The following is a 25,620-nucleotide window of genomic DNA, read 5'->3' as shown; positions in this document are numbered from 1 at the left end:
TAATTTCTTATGTATCTTTCCCAAGATCACCTTATGTAATCATTAAGCAGCAACCACCCACGACAAAAGTCACCTTGCATATATTTTTATGAGTTACCTTCCATTCATTTGTACGATCATCATGCTATGAAAAGCCAGGCGAGACAGACTGGAAAAGAAGATGATCATGGGATACAAAGATAAGGAAAGCTTTTCCACTTAGGAAAGCTTTTCTAAGCATTATTCTAACCTTTCTAGGCCAAGCACCCTAAAACAACTGAAGCAGATTCATTAACCTTCAATACAAGTTCTGGGAATTAACCTTCAATACAAGTTCTGGGAATTGCATGCTTTCAGGGATAACAAATATGAGTCCCCCCATAAAACTCCCCCCCCCACTATTCCCAATTGTAAGAAGTTCCTTTACCAAGATAGATTTTCAAAAATACAGAACAGTGGCATTTTATGTGAGAACTCTCCTAGAGACACGTCACAATTTAAAGCTTACAAAACTCAAGACTAATCCTAAAAAAGTACACTGCCATGTGCCACTTTTGCTAGCTTTGAGATTATGCAACTCTTAATGCATTATAAATTTGAAGGAATTCACACTACTTTAAATTTTACATACAAAGTAAGACTGAATTTTTTTTTTTAAGATTTTATTTATTCATTTGACAGAGAGAGAGACAGCCAGTGAGAGAGGGAACACAAGCAGGGGGAGTGGGAGAGGAAGAAGCAGGCTCCCAGCAGAGGAGCCTAATGTGGGGCTCGATTCCAGAACGCCAGGATCACGCCCCAAGCCGAAGGCAGACGCTTAACGACTGAGCCACCCAGGCGCCCCAAGACTGAATATTTTTATATCACAGTACCTGAAGTTACCTAATTTAAACAATTAGCAATAATTTAATCGATAGCACTGAACTTTAAGACAACTTAAAAATGTGAACACTTGGGATAAATAGTATGCGACATGAATAAATATAAAGCATCCTTTCCTATTTGGAAAGAGAAAGAAAGTTAAATTAAAAAGAGGGAATTGTTGAATTATTTTTTATTTAAATATATATATTATAAATTTACAATTTATCCTGTGTCTAGAAAGAACGTAATAATCAGACATTAAACTGTGGCCAAGGAAAAATAGTAATAATAGCAAAGCTGATTAACAGTATCTATCACATGTGTAAAAAATGTTCATAAATGCTACAGTTCATAATGCATTTAAATAATTAACAGCACAAGTTAGAAGATGGACAGCATTTATGACCAGAAATTCAACATGAACCAACTGTGTGACACCGAGCTGCCAAACAAGCAAACTACTAATTCTACCCTTCTTCTTTTTAGAAACAGAACTTCCTGGGCATATAGCCAATAAGCTAAGTTCCAGCCAAGTGTGGTCTGGAACTAAGTTCTGGCCAATGAGATGTTAGTATAAGTTACATATGCAATTTCCAGAGCATGCCTTTGTAAGTAAGCAGCTTGCTCTCCACTTCCTCTTTCTGTCTCTTGAGAGCCAGGTTCAAATACGCAGACACCACCACCAAAGGGACTGGCAAAACTTAAAAGGAAAGGAGAATCCTGGATGACATCATGGAACAAAACAGAGCTGCATAACCTCCAGACTTGCTACTCAAGAGAGAAACTTCGATTTTGTTCTGGCAACTGTATGTGACACCTCTTTGTTACAGTGGTTTGGCCTGTTTTGTATCTTGTATACCGGCACACACTTCACTTTATTATGTTTCACAGATACTACGCTTCACAGGTAGCTGCATTTTTTACAAACTGAAGGTCTGAGGGAACTCTGCCAAGAGTTAAGTCTATCAGCACCATTTTTCTAACATTTGCTCTTCGTGTCTCTGTGTCACATTTTGGTAATTCTCACAGTATTTCAAACGTTTTCATTATCACTGTATTTGTTATGATGATCAGTGCTCACTGTAATTGTTTTGGGACACCACAAACTGTACCCACATAAGACAGCGACCTTAATAAATACTGCATGTGTAGTGACTGCTTTACTGACTGGCTGTTCGTCCATCTCTCTCCCTCCTCCTCAGGTTTAGGCCCTATTACCTCAGACACAACAAAACTGAAATCAGGCCAGTTAATAACCTTACAATGGTCTCTGTTTAACCGAAAGGAAGAGTTGCATGTCTCTCATTTTAAATCACAAGCTAAAAATGAGTAAGCTTAGTGAGGAAGGCATGTCAAAAGCGAAGACAGCCCAAAAACTAGGCCTCTTGCACCAAATAGCCAACTTGTGAATAAAGGAAAATTTCTTCAAGGTAATTAAAAGTGCCACCACCATGAAACACACAATGATAAGAAAGAGCTTTATTGCTGATATGAAGAAAGTTTTAGTGGTCTAGACAGAAGATCAAACCAGCCACAAGATTCGTTTAAGCCAAAGCCTAATTCAGAGCAAGGCCCAACTTTTATCAATTTTATGAAGGCTGAAAGAGGTGGGAAAGCTGCAGAAGGAAAAGTCTGAAGTAAATAGAGGTTGGTTCATGAGATTTAAGGAAATAAGCCATATCCGTAACAGAAAAGCACAAGGTGAAGCAGCAACTGCTGATACAGAAACTGCAGCAAGTTATCCAGAAGATCTAGCTAAGATAATTAATGAAGGTGGCTACACTAAACAAAAGATTTTCAATGTAGTCAAAATAGCTTTATATTGAAAGAAGATGCCATCTAGGACTTTCATAGCTAGACAAGTCAGTGCCTGGCTTCAAAGTTTTAAGAGACAGGCTGACTCTCTTATCAAAAGATAATGTAGCTGGTGACTCCAAGTTGAAACCAATGCTCATTTACCATTCCAAAATTCCTAGGGCCCTTAAGAACTACACTAAATCTCTTCTGCCTGTGCTCTGTAAATGGAACAACAAAGCCTGGATGACAGCACATCTGCTTACACAACATGGTTTACTGAATATTTTAAGCCCACTGTTGAGACCTACTGCTCAGAAAGAGAGATTCCTCTCAAAATATTACTGCTCACTGATGTACCTGGTTACTCAAGAGCTCTGATGGAGATGGGTGGCGAGATTGGTATTATTTTCATGCCTGCCAACACAACATCTATTCTGCAGCCCATGGGTCAAAGAGTCATTTCAACTGTCAAATCTTTATTTATTTGTATAATACGCTGCCACAAATAGTGACTCCTCTTACGGGTCTGGGCAAAGTAAATGGAAAACCTTCTGGAAAGGATTCATCATTCCTAGATGCCATTAACAACATTCACGATTCATAGGAAGAGGTCAAAATATCCATATTAACAGGAGTTTGGACGAAGTTGAATCCAACTCTCATGGATGACTTTGAGGGGTTCGAGACTTAAGCGGAGGCAGTAACTGAAGGTGTGGTGGAAACAGCAAGTGAACTGGAATTAGAAGTGAAGCCTAAAGATGGGACTGAACTGCTGCAATCTCATGGTAACACTTTAGTAGGTGAGGAGCTGCTTCTGATGGATGAACAAAAAAAGTGCTTTCGTGAGATGCAGTCTACTCCTGGTGTGAAGATGCTGTGAAGATTGTTGAAATGGCAACAAAGGACTTAGAACAGCACATAAACTTAGTTGATAAAGCAGCAGCGGGGTTTGAGAGGACTAACTCCAATTCTGAAAGAAGTTCTATTGTGGGTAAAATGCTATCACACAGCATCACATGCTACAGAGATATTGTTTGTGAAAAGAGTCAATCAATGTGGCAAACTTCACTGCGGTCTTAAGAAATGGTCAAAGCCACCCAACCTTCAGCAACCACCACCCTGATCAGTCAGCAGCCATCAACATCGAGGTAAGAACCTCCTCCACCAGAAAAAAGACTCCCCAAAAGCACAGATGATGGAAGTTAGCATTTTTTAGCAATAGAGTATTTTTTTAAATTGAGGTATATGCATTGTTTCTTTAGACATACTGCTACTGCCCACTTAACAGACTATGCAGTGCGGTGCAAACGTAACTTTTATAATGCACTGGGAAAACAAAAAATTCATTTGACTTGCTTTATTATGGTGGTCTGGAACCAAAACCTCAATATCCCCAAGGTATGCCTGTACTTTCTATACTAAGAGAGACAATACTCCGTATTGCACAGATGACATCTGGAGTATTAGCTCCTGCTCTGAGCTTTAGAAGTCTGAAAAGGGAGCACATGCAAAGGAAACAATTAAGATGATTAGTGACTTGAAAACAAGATAAATCAGAAAAAGTGTGAAGAAATTATTTAACTTGAAAAGACCAAAGTAGAAAAGAAGAGCAGACTCATATAATTTTAAATAAAAAACAGGAATTATAGGACAGTCAGTATCATTCACTGAATGAAAGTTTACCGTATATTACGTCAGACACTGTCCTAACCACAGATATAGCAAGCCAGACCCACTCTTGGCCCCTGGAGGCTTCCAGTCTAGTCTTGCAGGGAGAGGTAGACACTAAACAAACATTTAATTATAAGCTGTGACAAGTCCTCAAAATGGAATAAGACACTGTGAAAGAGAACAAGGGATCCCGATTTAGAGAATAAAGTGTTCCTCAAAGTAACATGGAGTTGAAATATGTAAAACAAGTTTAAGAGAAACAAAACCCCATAAGAATCACCCTTCTCAAGGTCTACAAGAAAGCTAATGATGCTAAACACAGGAAGCAAAAGAAAAAAATAAGGATGAGGCTGGACGAATGAGCTGTAGCTGGATTAGGAGAGCCTTGAAGACTACACTAAAGATTTGGGAATCACTAAGATCCTTTCAAGTAGTAAAAGGAAAGTTATCAATTTGCCTTTGTCTTTTTTAGGGCAGAGGGGGCTTGGTGTTTTTGTATTTGTTTCATTTTCTCAGAGGGGTACTGAAAGAGACTTAGGCTTCTGTAATATTCCAAATAAGAAAACGATAAATGAAGTTACTAACAGTGGAGATGATTAGAAAATGATAAAGAAAAAAAGGTTTGAAAAATATCCACAAGTTAAAATTGCCAGGACTTGGAGACAGACTGGATATGATAGGGCAGAGGAAGGAATGCCAAAGATGTCTCCCCGGTTCTGACCTTTGCAAAGAGATAGAGAAACCACTGTTTCTACTAGAGGACCAGCAGGTTTGGGTGGGAAGGTGGTAGCTTCAAGTTTGAACATGATTAGCTTCAATTGTGTGGTGGGCTGAATAATGGCCCCCAAAGATATCTAGGTCCTAATCCCTGGAACCCGAGAACATCACCTTATACGGCAAAAAAAACTTTGTAGTTGTAATAGATTAAGAATCTTGAAATGGGGAGAGTAGCCTAGTCTACCCAGGTAAGCCCTAAATGTAATCACAGGCACCCTGAGGAGGCAGCAGCACAGGGAGATTTGCAGAGAAGGCGACACAATGATGGAAGCAGAGTGGAGTGATGTACTTTACAGATGGAGGTACGGGCCACAAACTAGGAAATATAGGAGGGTACCAGAAGCTAGAATAGGCAAAAAAACACACAATAAAACCCAGATTCTCCCTCAGAGCCTTCGGAACGTAAGAAACTAAAACTACGCACTGTTCTAAGGCACTATGTTTATGGTAATTTGTTACAGGAGCAATAGGAACTAATACCAAGTAGCTCTAAAACCCCCATGTGGGTATGTCAAAAGGGTAGCGGGCTATGAAATCAAGTGGTTTGGACTGAGGATATAAATCCTAGTCACTGGCTACAGAACATATATAGAGTTCAGAGAGCAGGGGTCTTTGCCTAGGAAGACCCAATTTAAAGAGCACCAAAGGAGGTTAAGAAGAAAACCAAGACAGCACGACATAATAAAAGTTAAAATAAGAAAATATTTCAAGAAGTTTGGTCAAAGCGTTTGTGAGACTTCAGTGAGATGAAGATGAAAAATGCCCACTGGCGACCTTGGCAAGAGAGGTTTTTCAGAGAAAGTATGAGGGCAGAAACAAAATCAGTAGTCTGAGAGATGAGAAAATGTGGACAGCAAGTGTAAACAATTCTTTCAAGAAATTAGGCTGTGAAAATAAAAACGCTGGTAGTGAGAGGAGAAAATAAGATCAAGAGAGAACTCTCTTAAATGGAAAGACTGAGCAACCCTCAATAGGGTTGTATGAACTTTCCCTCTAGCACTGTAAGAAAGACATCGTCCCACAGACCAACAGACTGTTTTTCAAACTTTTGGATTTTTACTAATTTGGTAAGTTAAAACTACCATCTTAGTAGTTCTAATTTTACTTTCTTAGGAATGAAGCTGTGTATCTTTTCAAATAAGAGATTAAAGGGTCTTTTGTATTTCTTTTTCTGTGAACTATCCACTCATAATGCTTATGTTTAAATTGGGCTACAAGTATTTATTTCTCTTATCTACTTCTAGAACCCTTAATAATTTAGAAAGATTAATCCTCTGTGAAATGTATACAGTTTTTCAAAACTTGTCTTTTGACGGTGTTGACCGTGATTTTTATTTTGTTTTGATCATAGAAAGACCTTTTGAACTACAAAGTTATGAAAGAGTTCTTCCATGTTTTCTTTGATTACATTAATGTCTCCATTTTCCACATTTAAATCTTTGATCTCATTCGGAATTTATCTTGGTATCCAGGGATATGGATACCAAGATGAATTCTAGGTAAATACCCTGATGTCCCAACACTATCATCTCTCTGCCATCAATGATTTGAGATACTATCATTTTTATGTATCAAGTACCTATGTGTATTTGGGCCTATTTCTAGACTTAATTTTCTGTTTTACTGAATAATGTTCATAAACCAATATACACTTACTTAATCACTAAATCTTTAGACTGTATTGGTATCTGATAGGGCCCTCCCCCACCACTGCTTTTCTTTTTTATCATTTTGATGTTGGCTCTTCTTAATCCAAAAATATATCTTTCCATCTAAGTCTTCTTTTGTGTGATGTCTTAATGTTAATGGGAAGAATCTGGTAAAGGTGAAAAGGTGAAGAGGGCTGCTATTTAAACATGGCAGACAGAACAAAAGATTTATGTCTATTCCGTAGGAAAACCCACTCAAGTGAGAGGAAAACAGAAGGCTATAAATCCCAGAAGCTCAAAGAGAACAGAAGTAAAAAAAAAAAATGACAGATACAAGTTAGCAAACCATTTTTTACAAGGGGAAAAGTGTACAGGGGCATTAGCCAACTGAGAACTTTGAATACTGAGTACCTACATAGAAGATAACCAAAAAGTCAGTTTGTGCTGCAGAATAATGGAAAGGCTAAGAAGAAGAAGGGGGGAGACAAAGCATGGAATTAAAAACTAGGAAGATGGATTTAAAATTTGTATAAGAATTAGTTAGATCCCTCTGCTTATGTTCCCCACTCCCTGCCCCATCCCACATTCTTACCCTATCTTGCGGAGAAAGTGAGCCAAAGAGACTATGGAAAATATAGATACCAGGCACAAATATGAAAGAAGGCCATTATACTGACAACCGACAATTAAGTGAAATTCCATATATTGAACAATGAACTCACAGTTCAACTCCAAGAATTCTAGCAAACAGAAATATAATCTACTCTACTCCCCTGGCAAAAATGCAGTAGAGTCTTAGCTGTAGAAATTAAAAGCCCCAGAGAAAAGATGTCTAAATGTTGATATTTGGAGCTTTTCTTACAATGATATGGCCAGATTCCCTACTTATCATCAAAGGGCCAATCCCACCTATGTGTCCGCAGTTTCTAATCTGTTTTATACTAACATATATTCCAATATAAATAGATCACCAGACATTTGAAGAAAATAAACAAGATTAAAACAAAATAGAACCTGAGGAAACAAACTACAAGAAAATTTCAAAACAATTATTAATACCATCAAAGAGATGAAAGATTATGATATTGCATCCATGAACAATAAGTTATTTAAATTAAAAAAAAAAACAACAGGGTCTTAAATTCAAAATATTAGTTGAAATAAATCAACAGGAGGGAAAGAAGATAGTTAAATCTCCCCAGAAAGTAGAACAAAAAGACAAAGAAAAATAAAAGGAGTGATAGGAAAAATTTACAGGTTCAGTCAGGAGGGCTAATACCAATCCACAAGTTTCAGGAAAAAAGAACAGGGAACACTAAGGCAAGGAAATTAAGAAAGAAATACACAAAACTTACCCAAACAAAAGGATATGCATTTCTATACTGAAAAGGCCTAAGTACTCATCAGAGTGAATATAAAAGGGCTCATACCAATGAAATCTGAGAAAATCATGTGGGTTGGAGGTGGTCTCCAACTGTATTGCTAAAATTTTATTTCTTGGGCCAAGTAGTTAGAACATAGGTGTTTATTACTCTTCATACCTCTATGTATGTCTGAAATATTTCACAGTAAATTAAAAACAAAAGCCAATTTAAAAAAAAATCTCAAGGCACATTATCCTCAGTATTCTGAAATTCTGCAGTAAAGAGGTTTTAAAATAAGTTTCCAGAGAGGGGGAAAAAAAAAAACACCTAAAAACATCAGGAATCATTATGATACTGGATTTCTCAATAGCAGTACTAGAAGCTTAAATAAAGACACTTTGCCTTTATAATCTCAAGAAAATGCCTTCATAAATCTCAAGAAAATGATCTCCAACAGAGAATGCCACACCTATCTGCACTACCCAAAAAATGTAATGGTAGGATAAAGACTTTAAACATGTGAAATCTCATTCGAATCACTGAATTCAGTCAAAGAATAGTCACGGGTTCTCAGAACATGAGAAAAAGGCAAACAGAAATCCCAGGGCACACATGTATAGGCTACCTGGGATGTATAGAGGGTACCTCTACATATATTCCCACTGCAACACTGTAATATTACAAAACTGTAAACAACCTAAATGTACAAGAACAGGAGAATAAACAGTGATATAATCACACAACAAAATACTAAAAATAGCAGTTAAAATGAATGAACTAGAGTTACGTATATCAACATAATTCTCTAAGGCAATGTTGAAATGAAGCAATCTGTAGAATGATACTCGCAAAATATTATTTATAAAGTGTTAAATTACACAAAATAGTTTTATATAGTCTATGTTCATACATGCATAGCAAGATAGTAGAAGGTGCATAAAAATAATAAACCACAAATTCAGAAGAAAGATTTACTTCTGGGGAGAAAAAAAAAAAGCTTAGTATTTTATTATAAATGAAGGAAACATAAAGAATTCACTTACTATAATTTGCACTTTACATGGGAATGGAGAGGGAAAAGATTAAAGGGGTGGGGTGCATAAAGATCCTAAGCAAATGGGTAGTTTCTGTTTCAAATGATGAAAAAGTTCAAGAAATGGATAATGGTGATGGTTGTATAACATTGTGAAAGCACTTAATGCCAATGAATTATACACCTAAAAATAGTTAAACAGTAATTTTGTTATGTATATTTTGTGACAATCCTAAGCAAAGTGAGGAGTGGAATCTAGAACACAGGTGAAAGATTAGCTTTTGAGGAGGAGGTGGGATTTCTTTCTATTTTAACAGGAGGGAATACAGAAAAGATGTATATAGATAAAGAGTTTGAATAGTCTTCATGAAGAACAAACAAGCAAGCTGACCAAAGAAAAGCAGCAAGCTTCCCAGACAATGTTGAGGGTCCACTGGCAGCCTTATGAAACCTTAAGAACAAACAAGCTCCTGAATAATTATCAATTATCAACCCAAAGTGATTTTCTAAAACACCTGCACTATGTAGAGGTTAGACAAGATTATCTCTAAGAGCCCTTGGTTTATGATTTCTATGAAATTCTAAAAGGATGATCTACAGGTCAAATGAAGGAAAACACAGTAATGCTAGATGGTATATATTTTCAAAGTTTCTTAACTTTGCCTGATCATAGGATTTGAATCACGTATTTATCTCAGGACTCACTCCAGACCTAATCATAATTTCCAGGAGAGGAACCTGTGATTCTAAATATGTATTTGGAATCAGCAAGCCCAGATTATTCTTAAGATCTGGCAGGTTTGAAAAACTCTGGCCTGAAAATGACACCCGAAAGCAGAGAACAAGCTGAGTAGAGGCGTTTCAGGAGGACTGGAGGGAGGAAGTAGAGACTTAAGAACAGAAAAAAGTAAGACTGCCATGGAAGCAAGAGACAGAATACCAGAGAAAACTCAATCATTACTAAAATCAGAAGGCAAAGGGGGAGCAGAAAAGGATTGTGGAATCAATGGAGAAAATGCCTGTAAGAAAATAGTTAGCTTTGCAGGCATTTAAAAAAATTCTTATAATATCTATAAAAGTTTAAGCAATTATATTTGAAAATACATATTGCTCTGTCAGTGGGTTATATAATCCTTTAGATTAGAAACTTAATTTCATGGGGCACCTGGGTGGCTTAGTCAGTTAAGCGTCCAACTCTTGATTTTGGCTTGGGTCATGATCTCTGGGTCTGGCCACTGAGCCCCGTAGAGCTCCACACTCAGCAAGGAGTCACTTGGGATTCTCTCCCTCTGCCCCTCCCCCTGCTCATGTGCATGCAAGCACACGCTCTCTCTCTCTCTCTCAAGATCTTTAAAAAGAAAAGAAAAACTTCACAGTTATCCTGTATCAATTGCTAAGAGTGAAATAAGTTCCAAATACATACACTTTTTAATAAGGACAGTCATCTGTCAGTTAAAAACTTAGAAGACAGCGGTTTTATTCATAACTGCCAAAACCTGGAAACAACCAAGATGTCCTTCAGTAGGTAAATGGATAACGTAGTATATCCAGACAGCAGAGTATTATTAAAAAAAAAAAAAAAAAGCTATCAAGACATGGAAGAGCCTTAAATGCATATTATTAAGTGAAAGAAGCCAATCTGAAAAGGCTACATACTATTTGATTCCAACTATTTCACATTCTGGAAAAGGCAAAACTATGGAGACAGTAAAAAGATCAGTGTCTGCCAGGGTTGGGAGAGGAAGGAAAAGGATGAAGAGGCAGAGCACAGAGGATTTTTAAGATGCGAAAATACTCTGTGTACTACCATAAAGAATGACTCATGTCATTACACATTAGTCCAAACCCATGAAAGTACACCATCAAGAATGAACTATAATGTAAACTACGGACTTTGGGTGATTATGATGAATCAATGCAGGTTGATCACCTGTAATAAATGGACCACGGGGAAGGTGGGGGGGGTGTATGGATGTTGATAATGAGGAAGGTTGTGCACAGATGGGGGCAGAGAGTTTGCGGGAAATCTCTGTACCTTCCCGTCAATTTTGCCATGAACCTAAAACTAATCTAAAAAAGAAATTCTTAAACACACACACACACACAAACACACAAAAACAACACTTAGAAGAACACCAAGCTAGAAATATACTATATGGACATGCCCACCCAACAACTGAGTGCAGGGGTAATTATTCTACAGAACTCATGTTTTAGGAAGAAGCCTATTCAAACTGATTGTTTAAAAAACAGAAAGGATAAAGCTAGCCAGCAATCTTCCCAATGTTGTGATCTGTGAATAGAAAGGCATTCCTACTTTAAAACATACAGTGAAAAAGCAGGATGAGTCAAAATGAGTTTATTATAAGCTGTACTTAGAATGAGAGGAAAAAAAGATCCAAACCTACCATTCCTATGCTGGTTTATTTTATAAAGCCAGCTACTTAAAACATTTACTTCTCCTTTTATATAACACACTGATGTGTAGTTCATAAACAGTTTCTCAGTTATTTAACAGCTACAAAGCACTCTCCCAGTTCGACTCTCTTAATTAGTACTACCAACTCACCATAAAATGTTAATTATATTGATCAAAGATGAGGAGCACCTAATAAGCCCAATTTAGGCCTTGCCACAACACACAAGGAAGAAATAACATTCGCTGATTTTCTCTGGAACAAAAGACATTACCATTTTATGGTAATAAAAGTATTATTTGTAAGAACTTCCACCACCACCTAAATAAAGTTAAAAAACTATGATCCTCAGTAAAAGACTTCAACATTGCATGTATACAGAATTTTTTTAAGCAGAACTTAAAATATGCACACTTGCCAGATAAAGAAAAACTCTTATTATGGTAGATAGGCTTTTTTAATCAATTGCCTCTCTCCCCAGCACATACATATACACATCCTTCTTCTCCATATACACCCTTCAATCCCCTAGTTGCTCTAAGGTGAAAATAATCTCAGATGGCAATATTTAAAACAACTCCTAATTTAATTTCCACTGTATTTTTAGTGTTTTAGTGTTCCTTGTTGTTGCTTTGGCTTGCAATTCCTGTATAGAATTTACAGTCTACAGCCTTGCTGGCTCGTGACCAGCAATATTAGCGTCACCTGGAAACTTATCAGAAATGCAGACTATAAAGCCCCAACCCAGACTTATAAAATCAAAAATCTGCATTTTATATACACATTAAAACTTGCTAACCCTCACCTATAGGATTTAATTCCACTCAAAGACAGAAGAAAAAATATTTATCTTTGTAGATCTGCCACTATTTAACCTTGGGGAAGGTCATAACCAAAATGTGACCTTCCTCAACTATAAAACGAAGGCTTGGAAACAGCTCCCACCTACTCTAAAATCCTGTTAGTCCGTAAGATGGCTGGAAGACTATTATAATTACAAGATATAGCACCTAAGCAAAAGAAATCATAAATTTTTTTTTAAAGATTTTACTTATTTATTTGACAGAGACAGCCAGCTAGAGAGGGAACACAAGTAGGGGGAGTGGGAGAGGAAGAAGCAGGCTCCTAGTGGAGGAGCCTGACGTGGGGCTCGATCCCAGAACTCCGGGATCACGCCCTGAGCCGAAGGCAGACGCTTAATGACTGAGCCACCCAGGCGCCCCAAGAAATCATAAATTTTACTTACTCCTAAAATATATATAGGGAGAAATATATTTCTAAGTGGACACTAATTTTTTTCTTCATTAACTAAAGATTCCACAAACACTTAAACTTTTTGGTCAAAATTGTTATTTAGCCAATGATTATTTAAACCTTAATTAGATCTGAATAATCCTACAAAATTATAAAAATACCATACATATGTATGTGTCAGTACATATGTAGTTCTTTAGATAAGAAACCCAACTTTACAAAGTTATCCTGTATCAACTGCGGAAAGTAATCAAATTTGAGGATCAGGTTGGTGCTTCAATTGACATTTATTATGAACTTATTACCTCCTTTGGTGTTAGAATATCTGAGTTTTATAGAATACGAAAAGAAAAAAAACCACCTTTATGTGCACCCTAGCTTTGCCACTACAACAATTTAAAAATATAGAAATAACAGAAGCTATAATTATTCTTGCACAAAACAAACCTACATTTTACTTCCTTCGACTTATGCAGGTAAGTTCTATAGTGCCTCCGAAACCTTAATGCGCATATGAATCACCTGCAAATCTTATTAAAATGCAGATTCTGATTCAGAAGATGTGGGCGGGGGTCTGAATGCCAAGTTCATACACGGAGAAAGTAGTAGGCTTCTTAAAAAGCCCCATAAATGACAATATTTAGCCATGGTTTACAAAGCAGTGGTCTTGATAAGCACGGTTTCCAATTAAATTCCTAATTGAGCAACTTCACATTTTCCCTTCCTTATCTTATTTGATCCCTCCTACGAATGTGATACTTAATTACTCCATCATTCTTAAAACCTAGAAAATTTGTATCCTAATCTTCCCTCTACCTCTCTTTTGGATCTCTTTCCCACGTTCCTCATACTTACATGTGGGTGCATCACAAGATTCCATTCTTAGCTTCATTTCTTTTCCACTCTAATGCTGTGCCTGGATCACCTATATGCTAATGGATTGAACGGCTGCTTTTCCAGCCTACACACGTCTCCCAGTCTTAGATCCATAAATTCAACTACCTAACAGACATTTCTAACCTTTAGTCTTCACAGGTACTTCCAACACAAAGTATTTCAAACTGAACTCTTCGTCAACACCTTCCGCCCCTAGAAATGAGCTTTTTCAACCCTGTATTAACTTTGTGACCAGCATCACCATCTGCCCATTTGTCCAAACCATATTTTAAGACTCTATCCTTCTCCCTCACCAACTGCAATTAATCCCGTCTTCTAATTATTTCTCAAATTTCATCCCTTCCTCTCTAGCGTCAGTATCGGTTTTGACATGGATCATTTCTGACTTGGTTACTATAGTAATCTAACCAGTCTTCTTGCCTCCAATCTCATTTTCGTCTTCAATCCCATCCTTCACATTTCTATGTAATCTTGGCAAACATAACTTGATAGTACTCCCCTATTAAAATACACCAATGATTTCCCCATTACCTTTAGGAAAAAGTACTAACTTTCTTTCGGCACATCATATAAAGCTCTTCACAATCTTGGTTTTTTTCCTCCCATCTCAACTCCCACCAACCCTCAATAGTTAACATGTACTCTTGCCAAGTCGGGCTAGCTGCAGCTCCCTGAAAGTACATTCTCTAATGCCTCTGTGTGTTTGCATAGGCTGTTTTTCCTTTGCTTAAAATGCCCTTATTAAGCTACGTACTAATCTTCTTTTAAGACTCTATTCAAGCATCACAAGGTTTAAACTGCCCTTTCTAATCACCTCAAGTCTGTTAGGTAACACGCAAACTGTGCTCCCTCTATTCCAAGGTTTTCCCTATGCATACTTCTATTCTAATACTTAGCAAATTGTATTATAATTGCTGGTCTATTCATCTCCTCCACCAGACTGAGCTCATCAGTTAGTTCTTTTAAGAACAGAAAGTCCAGTACATGGTTTGCTGAGGGGCATTGGGTGACACAGCCGCTCCTGGTTGCAGCTCAGGTCATGACCTCAGGGCCTGGCTCTGCGGAGTCTGCCTGAGACTCTCTTTCCCTCTTCCTCTGCCCCTCTCCGCCGCATGCTTGCTCGCTCTCTCGCTCTCTCGCTCTCTCAAATAAATAAATAAATCTTCAAAAAACAAATGAAAAATAAGTGTTTGCTAAATAAACTATCTAATAATAGTCATGAATAACTGTTATGGCTACATATTTAAACTATAAATAGGGACGCCTGGGTGGCTCAGTTGGTTAAGCATCTGCCTTCAGCTCAGGTTATGATCCCGGGGTCCTGGGATTGAGCTCTGCATCAGGCTCCCTGTTCAGTGAGAAGCCTGCTTCTCCCTCTCCCTCTGCCTCTGCCTGCCACTCCTCCTGCTTGTGCTCTCTGTCAAATAAATAAAATCTTAAAAAAAAAAAAAAACAACTATAAATAACTTCCAAAAACTGTCTAAGGTAACAAAAGTTTCTTCAGTTTATTTATAGGCTTAACAGAACTTCAAAAGACTTCATTAAACAAAGAAGTCCAAAATATTTAAGGTATTCATTTAATTCCCAACAATCTAAAGGTGTTTGTTAAAAATTAATAGCCTTCTCATGGGGCGCCTGGGTGGCACAGCAGTTAAGCGTCTGCCTTCGGCTCAGGGAGTGATCCCGGCGTTATGGGATCGAGCCCCACATCAGGCTCCTCTGCTATGAGCCTGCTTCTTCCTCTCCCACTCCCCCTGCTTGTGTTCCCTCTCGCTGGCTGTCTCTATCTCTGTCGAATAAATAAGTAAAATCTTTTAAAAAAAAATTAATAGCCTTCTCAATATTGTGTTAAACTAAGATTATTTTAATTTCACTAACAACAGTGTTAGACAAATAAAAGCACTGGTCTCTGTTCCAATGGCTGAAGTAAAGAAGTATGGTAAAAGGAAGGCATATCGTTCAGGTGGCCTAGGTTAGCACCCTGACTTCTACTTACTAGCTACATGAACTTGGATAACAATGAACATCTCCAAGCTTCAGTTTCTTCAAAGGAAAACAGAGATAAAATTGCTTAACTACACCATAGGTTGTTTCAAATACTCAGTTATGAACGTGAAAATATTTCTATAAACCATGAACTGCTAAATAAATGTTAACTCTTGTGTTAGCTTTCATACTAACATCTGCCAAATATTTGACAGGTGGAAATTTAAAGATTCATGGACTACTTCAACCTCCATACCCACCCCACACTTCTCTTCCAACAACTGAAAATTCATAAATAAAATTAACTCCCAGGATTACCACAGCACATGACTTAGTCAGTAGTCCTCAATATTCTTATCTGGCTGAAGGCTTAAAGATATCTAATTTAATAATAATCTGATATGTTCTTAAGAAGAGGTTTTTTTATAAATCTCAAAGTAAATCTCAAGGTAAGTTGTTGGTACAGTCATTTAAATTTCAGCTCCATTTTAAAAAATTGGAGGACAAAAATCAGCAGGGAATATGTAGAGATACCTTCTTTTATTAACTAGTTAGATTGGGTACTATTGACAAATAAGCTTGACCTACTATAGACTAACTAACATGAAAGTTAAAAAGTCACCACTACAAAACCAAGACTTTTTTTCACCCATATTTCTGGCTTATTTCTCAGATACGCTTGTTGGTCTATCAATCAGAAGAGAAAATTTGCTGCATTTTCTAAACTAAAAAAGTGATGAAGCATGTTAATTCTGCTCTCAGCAATATCCTTCTTTGTTAAATAGGGACTTATGGGGATTATGGCCTATATCAGGAAAACTGTTTTCAGTCCCTTCTCTGCAATATTTATAAAAATAGGATTCTTAACCTTCAAAGGGCAAAACTCCTTAAAAAAAAAAAAAAAGTAAAAGAAAAAAGAAAATCTACTACAAAAGTCAGCACTTCGGTACCTGATTGTGGTAACAAGGCCAAAATCCAAGACGAAGCCCTTTATTGCACATCGTGTTCCAACGTCTTGGGCAGCCCCATCTTGCGACCTCTCCAGATTGGCTGCTCCTGCTCTCTCTACTGCAGAGAGAACTTCAATTAGAGAAATTCTGAAGCTCATAAATCTAAACTGGATACTCCCCTCACTGGAGGCAAGGATGGTAAGAATCATTAAAAAGATTCAAGTTAGAGGAGGTTTCAAATAAATCCAAGTGGCTTAAAACCACTATAATGCAGGCAGCTGAGAGTCTTATTATGCAACAGTCTATTTACCTAAAAAAAAAAAAATCTTAAGGAAAAGAATGGCAGCAAATTATTAGATAACCTGAAAAAACAGGTTATATAATCATAAATCTCTAAAAAGTAAAATATTCTCCACTACACTTGTGTTGAATTTATATCTATGATACCAACTTATAGCTGACCATTCATGTTTACAATCCTTATGAGAAAAGGAAGTAAGAAAATAACTAGGACATGTTATTAACTTTTTTCTGTGCCCTAAAATAACTCATTGAAAAAATGTCTGGTTAAAAACCACTGATTAGGAAGGAGAGATTTCCCTGCTGACTTAAGCCTAGCTGCCTAAGCAAGGCTTTAGAAAAGGTCTTCACCTACAACAGTGCATAGGCAGAAGGAGCAGAGGCTACGGCGGTCTTCCTAGTGACACTTCCAAGTCACACAAATGGGGTATGTTTCTGGGATAGACTGCCAACAAGTTACTGAAATAAACAAAAACAGCAAAAACCTGGCAAATAAACAGGCCAATGCCTTCATGTATTTATTATGACATAAGTCAGTCTTAACTAAAGTTACCTTGACGCTACCAGATCTAAATCACATCCTCTGTACTAACGGTACCTGATTTCTGAAAGACTGGGTTAGTTTCCAAGCTGGTTTTCCATAAAGACTTATAATGATGTATAACAGGTATAAAGCATTTCTTAGACCAAGCAAGTAACAAGCTAAATCCCAAAGAACTTCAGCAATTAAGATTTTTCAATTAGAGCAATAAACTAATGATTCGAATCACCTTTACCACCATGAATTTTTATCAAAAGTGTGCTGATAATGTGCAAATGAAACAGAATGAGGTTAATATTGTCAAGAAATCGTATTTACTAAACAATTTAACAGTGATTTTATCTTACCTGAGTGTGAAAATTTGAAATGGTGGTTGTTTCGATATCTTTCTTGCCCAGAATCTCCATTTTCACAGGAGTGTTGGGGAAATTAAAAGCAAAGTAGTCCAAGAAGTCTGGGAGATAAGCAGCCGCTCCATGCACTATTGCTAAAGCATAGTAAGCAGCATTTTTCTCATTTTCACTGAATGTCAAAGCAAGAAACTCCTCAGAAAATCTCTCCATCTCCATTGGAGACAAAAATGAGAGTTCATCCATGTAAGCATGAAGGACAAGTGCACCACCATTGGACTGGTGTTCCTCATGAATAAAGTTGCTAAATTTAGTACCTGTTTTTAAGAAATTTCTACGAATAGAATGTTCCTGGTGAGTCATAAAAGGTGTTTGTACTCCCTGGGGTACCCGATATTCTTGCATGCCCAAATTTAATCGGCACAGCTGTTCATCTTTCAGATACCTGAAGGACTCCTTATTAACTCCTGAAGTGCTATTTATTTGTCCTTGGGTGAGGATTTCCTTACTGATGCGGGTCAGGCCAGCACAGACGGTTTGTACTTCCTTATTGTACATTTTAAGGCGTCTTCCTCGCATATCTTCTCGGTGTTTCTTTTTCTTTTTCTTCTTTATTTTCTTCAAGACAAAATCATCAGCTCTCTGGGTTTTACCATTTTCATCTGGTGTTTCTGGCCACAATAATTAAAAAGAAGTTAGTTGCTAGGCCTCGTGTCAACATATAAACTTCTTACGGTACTTGATCTCAAACTAAATGGCCTATTCTCAGTTTCTCTGAATTTGCCATGTCAACTTACATGTTTATAAAATGAATGAGACAAAGATCTTAAAATACAGTAATATTCGGTGTTGAAAACTCTATTAAAAAGTAGACAATGGATACGTAAGCATATAATTTAATATGACTTGCAATCAAAAGTAAAGGAGATATCCAAGTAACTTCACATCTGTCATACTGTATGGAATATCTGTTTCAGTAACCACTATAAAATCTAAACTGAAGCTTGTCATGTTTTCCTATGACACATATAGGTAAATCAAACAAAGGCAAATTAAGCTGTAAGACACCATTTTGCCTACCAAACCGGCATGACTTTTCTTTTTTTGGCATTCTCATGTACTGTTGTTGGAAGTATAAATTGGTACAAATTCCATGGAGGGCAATATGGCACCCACCAAAATGGATATGTACACCAAAAGCCTTGAAAATATTTATAATTATCAGACCCAAAAATTCCACTCCCAAGTAAAAATTACCTAAGAAAATAACTGAAGATACACAAAAATATCCATGACAGTTATTTTGGGATGCCCTTAAATATCTATCCTAAGTAACAGTATGTTGATTAAACTCTGGTACTTACATCCTGGCAAAATACTACCCAGCTAATACAAGTTATATTACGGATGAAAAGAACTGATGAATTACAAGGTTATAAAATGCTTACGTTGCCAATCTTCCAGGAAGACAATTCATCCCTACCCAGTTTGGATAGCTGCTCCTACCCTGTGTTTCCTTAGCACTGTACACTTCCCTATCACAGAACTTACCACATTCTATGTTATCACATATCTAATTTTCTACCTTTCTTCTACACTATAAGCAATCTAAGGTCAGAAAGCACCAAAGGCATCTAATGTGTATATAATCCGATCCCATGTTTAAAATATTAAATAATCAAACATTTATTAAGTACCCACTAAGTGCCAGGGACATTTCTGGGCACTAGGGATATGGCACTAAGATAGACACAATCCCATTCTCTTGGACTTCACAATCTAGTTTGGCAAGAAAAACAAAATATTAGTAAGCTACTCTAGATGCTGAGGAAATGTCTCTTTGGGAGGTACCATTTAGGCTGAGTCCTAAATAATAAGATAAGCCAGGCATGTTTTCTAGGGGAAAATATTACAGGGAGAAGCAAAGGACCTAAAGAGAGGAAAAAGTCTGACTGATTTACATATGTTTTGTACATATATTACACAAAGAAAGTACCTGAAGAAATACATATCAAAGTGTTCATGGTAGTTATCTAGGCTGGCAGGATTATAAATATCTAGATGTTTTCTTTTTTGCTTATCTGTATTTTCTAATTTTCTACAATAAACACATACTACTTTTATAATTAAAATATTATTTTTAATTTTTAGGGGATTATCATGGATTGACAAACCCAAAATAGAATAGCATCTTTCATTTACTAGTTCAGAAATAAATCTAGCAAGAAATCTTTAGGATTAAATATCTGGTATAGTCCTGACCAACCTTTCAAGTTCGATGTGGTATTTACTGTATAGAATTTGTCCACCCAACAATAGTATTTCTGACATGATTCAAGTAATTCAGTCCTAAGACAGCTACTCCAATTGATCCTATGACTACACCTGGGAAGAACAAATTCAATAAAACTTACAGTAAATAATTTACTTGGTATAATATGCAAACATGATACTTGCAGTACTCTATACAAAATTATTCCAAATCACCAAATATTGCAAGTTATGAAAAACTTCTAAAGAAAATATTTAAAAGTATAAGTCAGAGACTCTAAAGTGTTAGATACCAAGTGACTTTCATTCTATTTAACATCTGTTTTTAAACAAAAAGAAAACCCTTCATTTGCACATCACTTGTAATTAAACTGAGATCATACAGCAAAATACACATGTAATCAGACTGCTTAAATTGGCAAGAGAAAAAACAGTCCATCTTTTACTCTATATACATCTAAATCTTTGAGATTTTGTTAAAACACTTAGTAACAGTCATTTATATTTCTTACCAAATAAAATTAATCTAAATGCTTTTCCCACATTAAATCAGTAATTTAGGCAATTCTCCCAAGCAACTAAATGTTAATGCCATTAAATACAAAGGTTAGACCAATTTTTAAAAGTCATCTAATTACCCTCTGCTAAATGTTTTAGCAACTTCACAAAAAAAAAAAGAAAGAAAGAAAGAAAGAAAGAAACTATCTCTGAATAGATCTGTTATTTTAAGCTTCGGAGGAGGTATTTGGTATGCAGAAAATGAATTGTGACCTAGATCTGCCACTGAAATTAACACTAAGAAGGAGCTGCCTTGATTGTAACACATTTTCTATATTACTATCGGCTTACCAATGGTATTTCTAACATGGCCAAGTCTCTGTGGGTTTTATTCCAAACTCATTTACATGAGAACCACTCAAATCATCCAACACGGGCCCATCAAAAAAACCACGGTACAAGGAAATGAAAAGGACCTTAAATTGATTGCAATCTCATATTTCAACATGATAAAAGTTTAAAATATGAAATAAATGTCAATCTATCTCCTCAGTAATCCTGTTTTTCAAATTTTGATTCTTATCTAAGGCTGAATATAAAGAGCTCACCTTTGTTTATAGAGAAATTTGAGATTACTTGTGTCATACCAGCTAATGAATTTCAATGAATAAACAAAATTTACCTTTGAATTAGTGTGATGACAACCAGTTGAAATGGCATACATATACAAAGTTATTAAAGGTTATTACAGTAAGTTAGCCCTTGTTGCACTATGAGAATATCAAGACTGCCTTGCCTTGAATTAAAAACGTTAATTAAAAGTCAATGTCTTTACAATATAAATGTATCAAATCAGCATACTGTACACCTTACACAGTGTTATATGTCGGTTATATCTAAAAAAAAAAAGTCTAAAATTTTCACAATCTTTCCATTCCCGGTTGATTGTTTTAGCTTTCCAACAGAGAACATATTCAGGAAGTAACATTTTGAGCATTTCCCTAGAATGCACAAGCTAAAATTTACTGACATCAGTTCTTTTACAGAAAAAAAGCCAAGCCACTCTATTATCTGTGATTAAGGAAAGCTTTCATATATCATACTGTGAGAGTAAACATAAAGAGAAGTATGTAAGCCTACAGAGGAAGATATATTTATCTGAGAGACAAATTGCTGTCTTAAAAAAAAAGGTTATTCTAACTCCAACGAAATTAATGCAGGACACTAGCAATAAAATCCTCATAAGAGCCCAAGTGTCCACTGAGTCATGAATGGATAAAGAAAATGTGGAGTGTATGTATATCACACACACTCATACACACAGACACACACGAACACACAATGGAATATTACTCAGCCATCAAAAAGAATGAATTCTTGCCATTTGCAATGATGTGGATGGAGCTAGAGTGTATTATGCTAAGTGAAGTAAATCAATCAGGGAAAGACAAATACCATATGCTTTCATTCATGTGTGGAATTTAGTAAACAAAACAGAGGAACATATGGGAAGGGAAAAAAAGAGAGAGGGAAGCAAACCAAAAGAGACTTAATGACAGAGAACAAACTGAAGGTTGATGGAGGGAGATGGGGGGGATGCGCTAAATGGGTGATGGTTATTAAGGAGGGCACTTGTTACGATGAGCACTGGGTGTTCTATGTAAGTGATGAATCACTAAATTCTACACCTGAAACCAAAATAAAAAAACAAAATAAAATCTTCGTATGTGCTAATATTATCAATTATCAAATAGCATCATTTATTTAACATCACTACTGAAAAGTTCTCATTAATGCAAAAAAATTAGCTTTTCCTATCACAAAACTTAAATTCTTATCACCATTCTTACAATTGAATTATAACTTAGAACTGAAAGAAATGTAATATCCTCAATTGGTGGATACACATTTTTAAAAGAAGTACAATGTTTTCTATTTTATTAATAATAAAGAAAAGGGCTAAAGTTGTTTTCTGAAAATAAATTTTTTAGTCTTATTAGTTGTCTTTCCCATTCCATACAAAAACCTGACTTAAAAAGGTCATTTTATATTTATAACACTGCCTTACTTTACCCCCATCCCTCCATACCATGGTGTTTAAGAGTGGCTGACTGAATTTGAATCCCTGTCCTAGTACTTCGTCCCAGAATATTACCTTTTGCAACTTAATTTCTTTGCACCTTGTTCCTCATTGGTGTAATTGGGGAAAATGGAAGGCGGAAAATTGGTAAAATGGGGGGAAGTAACAGTACCTCCTCATAAAATCCGTAAGCAGAGTAAATGAAACAAAGCACATAAAGTACTTAAAATAATCCTAGAATATAACAAATACTCAATACATGTTAACTACTATTACTCCAAAATAGTTAGATTGTAGAGGCAGTAGAGAGTGCTGTAAGAGCAAGTGCTTTACAGTTAGAGAGACATAGCTTAATGTCCCAGACCTACTACGTACTGCTTAAGGTCTCTGGGAACACTCCTTAATCTCTTTAAACTTCCATTTTCTCATCTTAAGATGTTAATTCCAGTATCTACCTCACAGAGCTATTGTAAGGATTAAACAAGACAATAAACATAAAGGCCTCATCACGGTACTGAACACACAATAAGTGCTCACCATCTTTATTATCATTTTCACAATATTTGATACATTCCTTGAAATTACTGGCAACGACTCTGAGATATCAAAACTAGAGACAGAAATTACTGACCTAGAAAACAATGTAGTGTACTACAAGAGAATCCCATAAAAAGGACAAAAATCTCTGAAAGAGGGAAGAAAATTATTATTCACCAAGGGTCTAGTAGGTATCATATATGCTATCTCATTTTAATCCTCAAGCAAACCAGTGAAGTAGATACGTCAGTCCATTTTATAGAGAAGAAAACAGCTTAAAATAAGATATGTTACTTACTGTAGGTCACAAAACTAGTAGTTGAGAACCAAGATTCAAATGCTCACCTTGTCTGATTCCAAAACTCAAACTCTTCCCATACACTATTACACTACATTCTTCCTTTCTGCCTTCCCTATCAACTCTCTGCAACACTCCCATGAGATGACCACCTAAAATTATCTGGTTACAATTAATGGACTTGAGAAGGAGGAGGAGGACCTACAAGAATCTCCAATAAAAGGAGCATTACTTCATTCAACAAATATTTTACTGAGTGTCCATTACATGATAACTCCGCACGATCACAGAGATGGCATTATTTATGTTAGGCAACAATTTCATGCCCTAAAGCCTTTTTCCCTCCTCTCTCTCGGTAGGTAAGAAAACGATCAGTCCCTAAAGCTGTTGCTCTGATAAATGAGATGATCTGTTTATCCCAGTTCTCTGTATAATCCCCCCAAATAATTCCTCACTCCTATCACCAAAAAGGATTTGGATTTTAAATTCCTGCCAACAGCTTTCTGACATCACAGAAAATTAAAATTAGTTGTCTGACTTGGGGATACTCCCTGTGACAGAAATTGGACGGTTGGTCAAAGATGAAAAAATGTGAGAAAGGAAAGCTGATTTACAAGTGAATACAAAAGAGCAATCCTGTCACTTAATGACACTAGAGAAAAGAGCTAGGGGGACTGATTTCCCCCTTTCCTTTTTTTCTACAAAATATTAAAATATTACTAAAATCATAAAATTACTAAACAAGAATTAAAAATAACTTTGAGCAAATATGTTCTATGCTTTTTATGAGCAACAAAGGGAAAGAAAAAATTATGATTTCAAAATACACAAGTAACCATCAGTTTAAGACTCAGCCTGTTACTTAGAAGAAATAAACAATATTTTAATATCTCTTTATTTAGTTAATCCAAATGTGCTTAGTGAAAACTGAAAAGCAAAGTGGACCACAAGTCAAAAAAACTGGGCCCTAGATTCAGTTCTATCACTTACTAACTAGAAAATCTTAAGCATGTCACTTCACCTCTTCAAAACTCACTCTGGTTCCCATTTAGAGATGAGAACTTGTTGTTTCAACTATTTATGAGCAACTCCAGACATCTGGAATCTGAAATTTATGATTAACTTATACATGAAGTTGGATTGAGTACAGCTGGGCTGGTGTGAAGGAACAAGTCTTTCAGCTGAACGATCTATCTCAGAGACTGGCAAACTTTTTCTATAAAGAGCCAGATAGTAGTAAGCTTAGCAGCCCATGTGGTCTATCTCAACTACTCTACTGTTCTAGTGTGAAAACTACCACAGACAATACAGTTGAATGAGTGGAAGGATATTCCAATTTATTATGACACTGAATTTAAATTTCTTATGATTTTCACATGTCATGAGGTTTTCTTCAACCATTTAAAATGTAAAGACCATCCTTATTTGACAAGTCATACAAAAACAGGCAATGGAACTGATTTTTCACAAATACGTAGAAGAAACCCAATGGAGGAAGAAAAGTCTTCAACAAAGGTGCTGGAACAACTGGAAACATGAACCTCGACCTAAACACCTCACACCTTACACAAGTAACTCAAATGAATCAGAGATTCAAATGTAAAAAGTTACAATTATAATACTTTTAGGAAAAAAAATAAATGAAAATCTTTGGGACCTAAGCCTTGAGACCTGAGATATGACACCAAAAGCACGATCCATAAAAGAAAAGAGAAAAAAAATTAGACCTCAACAAAATTTACAACTTTTGCTCTGTGAAAGACCATGTTAAAAGGAGGGAAACACAAACAACAAACATGGGAGGAAATACTTGCGAATGATAGATCTGACAAAGGACCCATACCTGTAATATACAAAGAATTCTCAAAACTCAATAGCAAAAAAAAAAAAAAAAAAAAAAAGCAAACAATTCAATTAGAAACTGTGCAAAAGACATAGATTTTACTGATGAAGATATATGGCCAGCAAATGATGACCAAAAAAAGATGTTAAACATCACTAGCCATTAGAGAAAAGCAACTTAAGTCCATGATGAGGTAATACTTATTACACATGTATTAGAGCAGATAAAACAAAAATAGTAACAATACCAAATACTGGTAAGGAT

At 36.2% G+C, this 25,620-nt stretch overlaps 1 protein-coding gene across 1 annotated transcript in view; it reads right to left on the bottom strand.

Moving 5' to 3' along the window:
* Positions 1-25,620, bottom strand: part of RSBN1 (round spermatid basic protein 1) — a 45,344-nt gene that overhangs the window by 15,419 nt on the left and 4,305 nt on the right. Inside the window, exon 2 of the mRNA XM_026483722.4 lies at positions 17,827-18,500. Within this exon, the coding sequence (XP_026339507.2) occupies positions 17,827-18,500 (674 nt within the window). The remainder of the gene's footprint in view (positions 1-17,826; positions 18,501-25,620) is intronic.

The sequence above is a fragment of the Ursus arctos genome, unplaced genomic scaffold (assembly GCF_023065955.2).
Source record: "Ursus arctos isolate Adak ecotype North America unplaced genomic scaffold, UrsArc2.0 scaffold_12, whole genome shotgun sequence".
In the NCBI taxonomy this organism is placed as follows: domain Eukaryota; kingdom Metazoa; phylum Chordata; class Mammalia; order Carnivora; family Ursidae; genus Ursus; species Ursus arctos.
The sequence above is the reverse complement of the archived record's forward strand: the minus strand, read 5'-3'. Positions and strand labels throughout refer to the sequence as shown.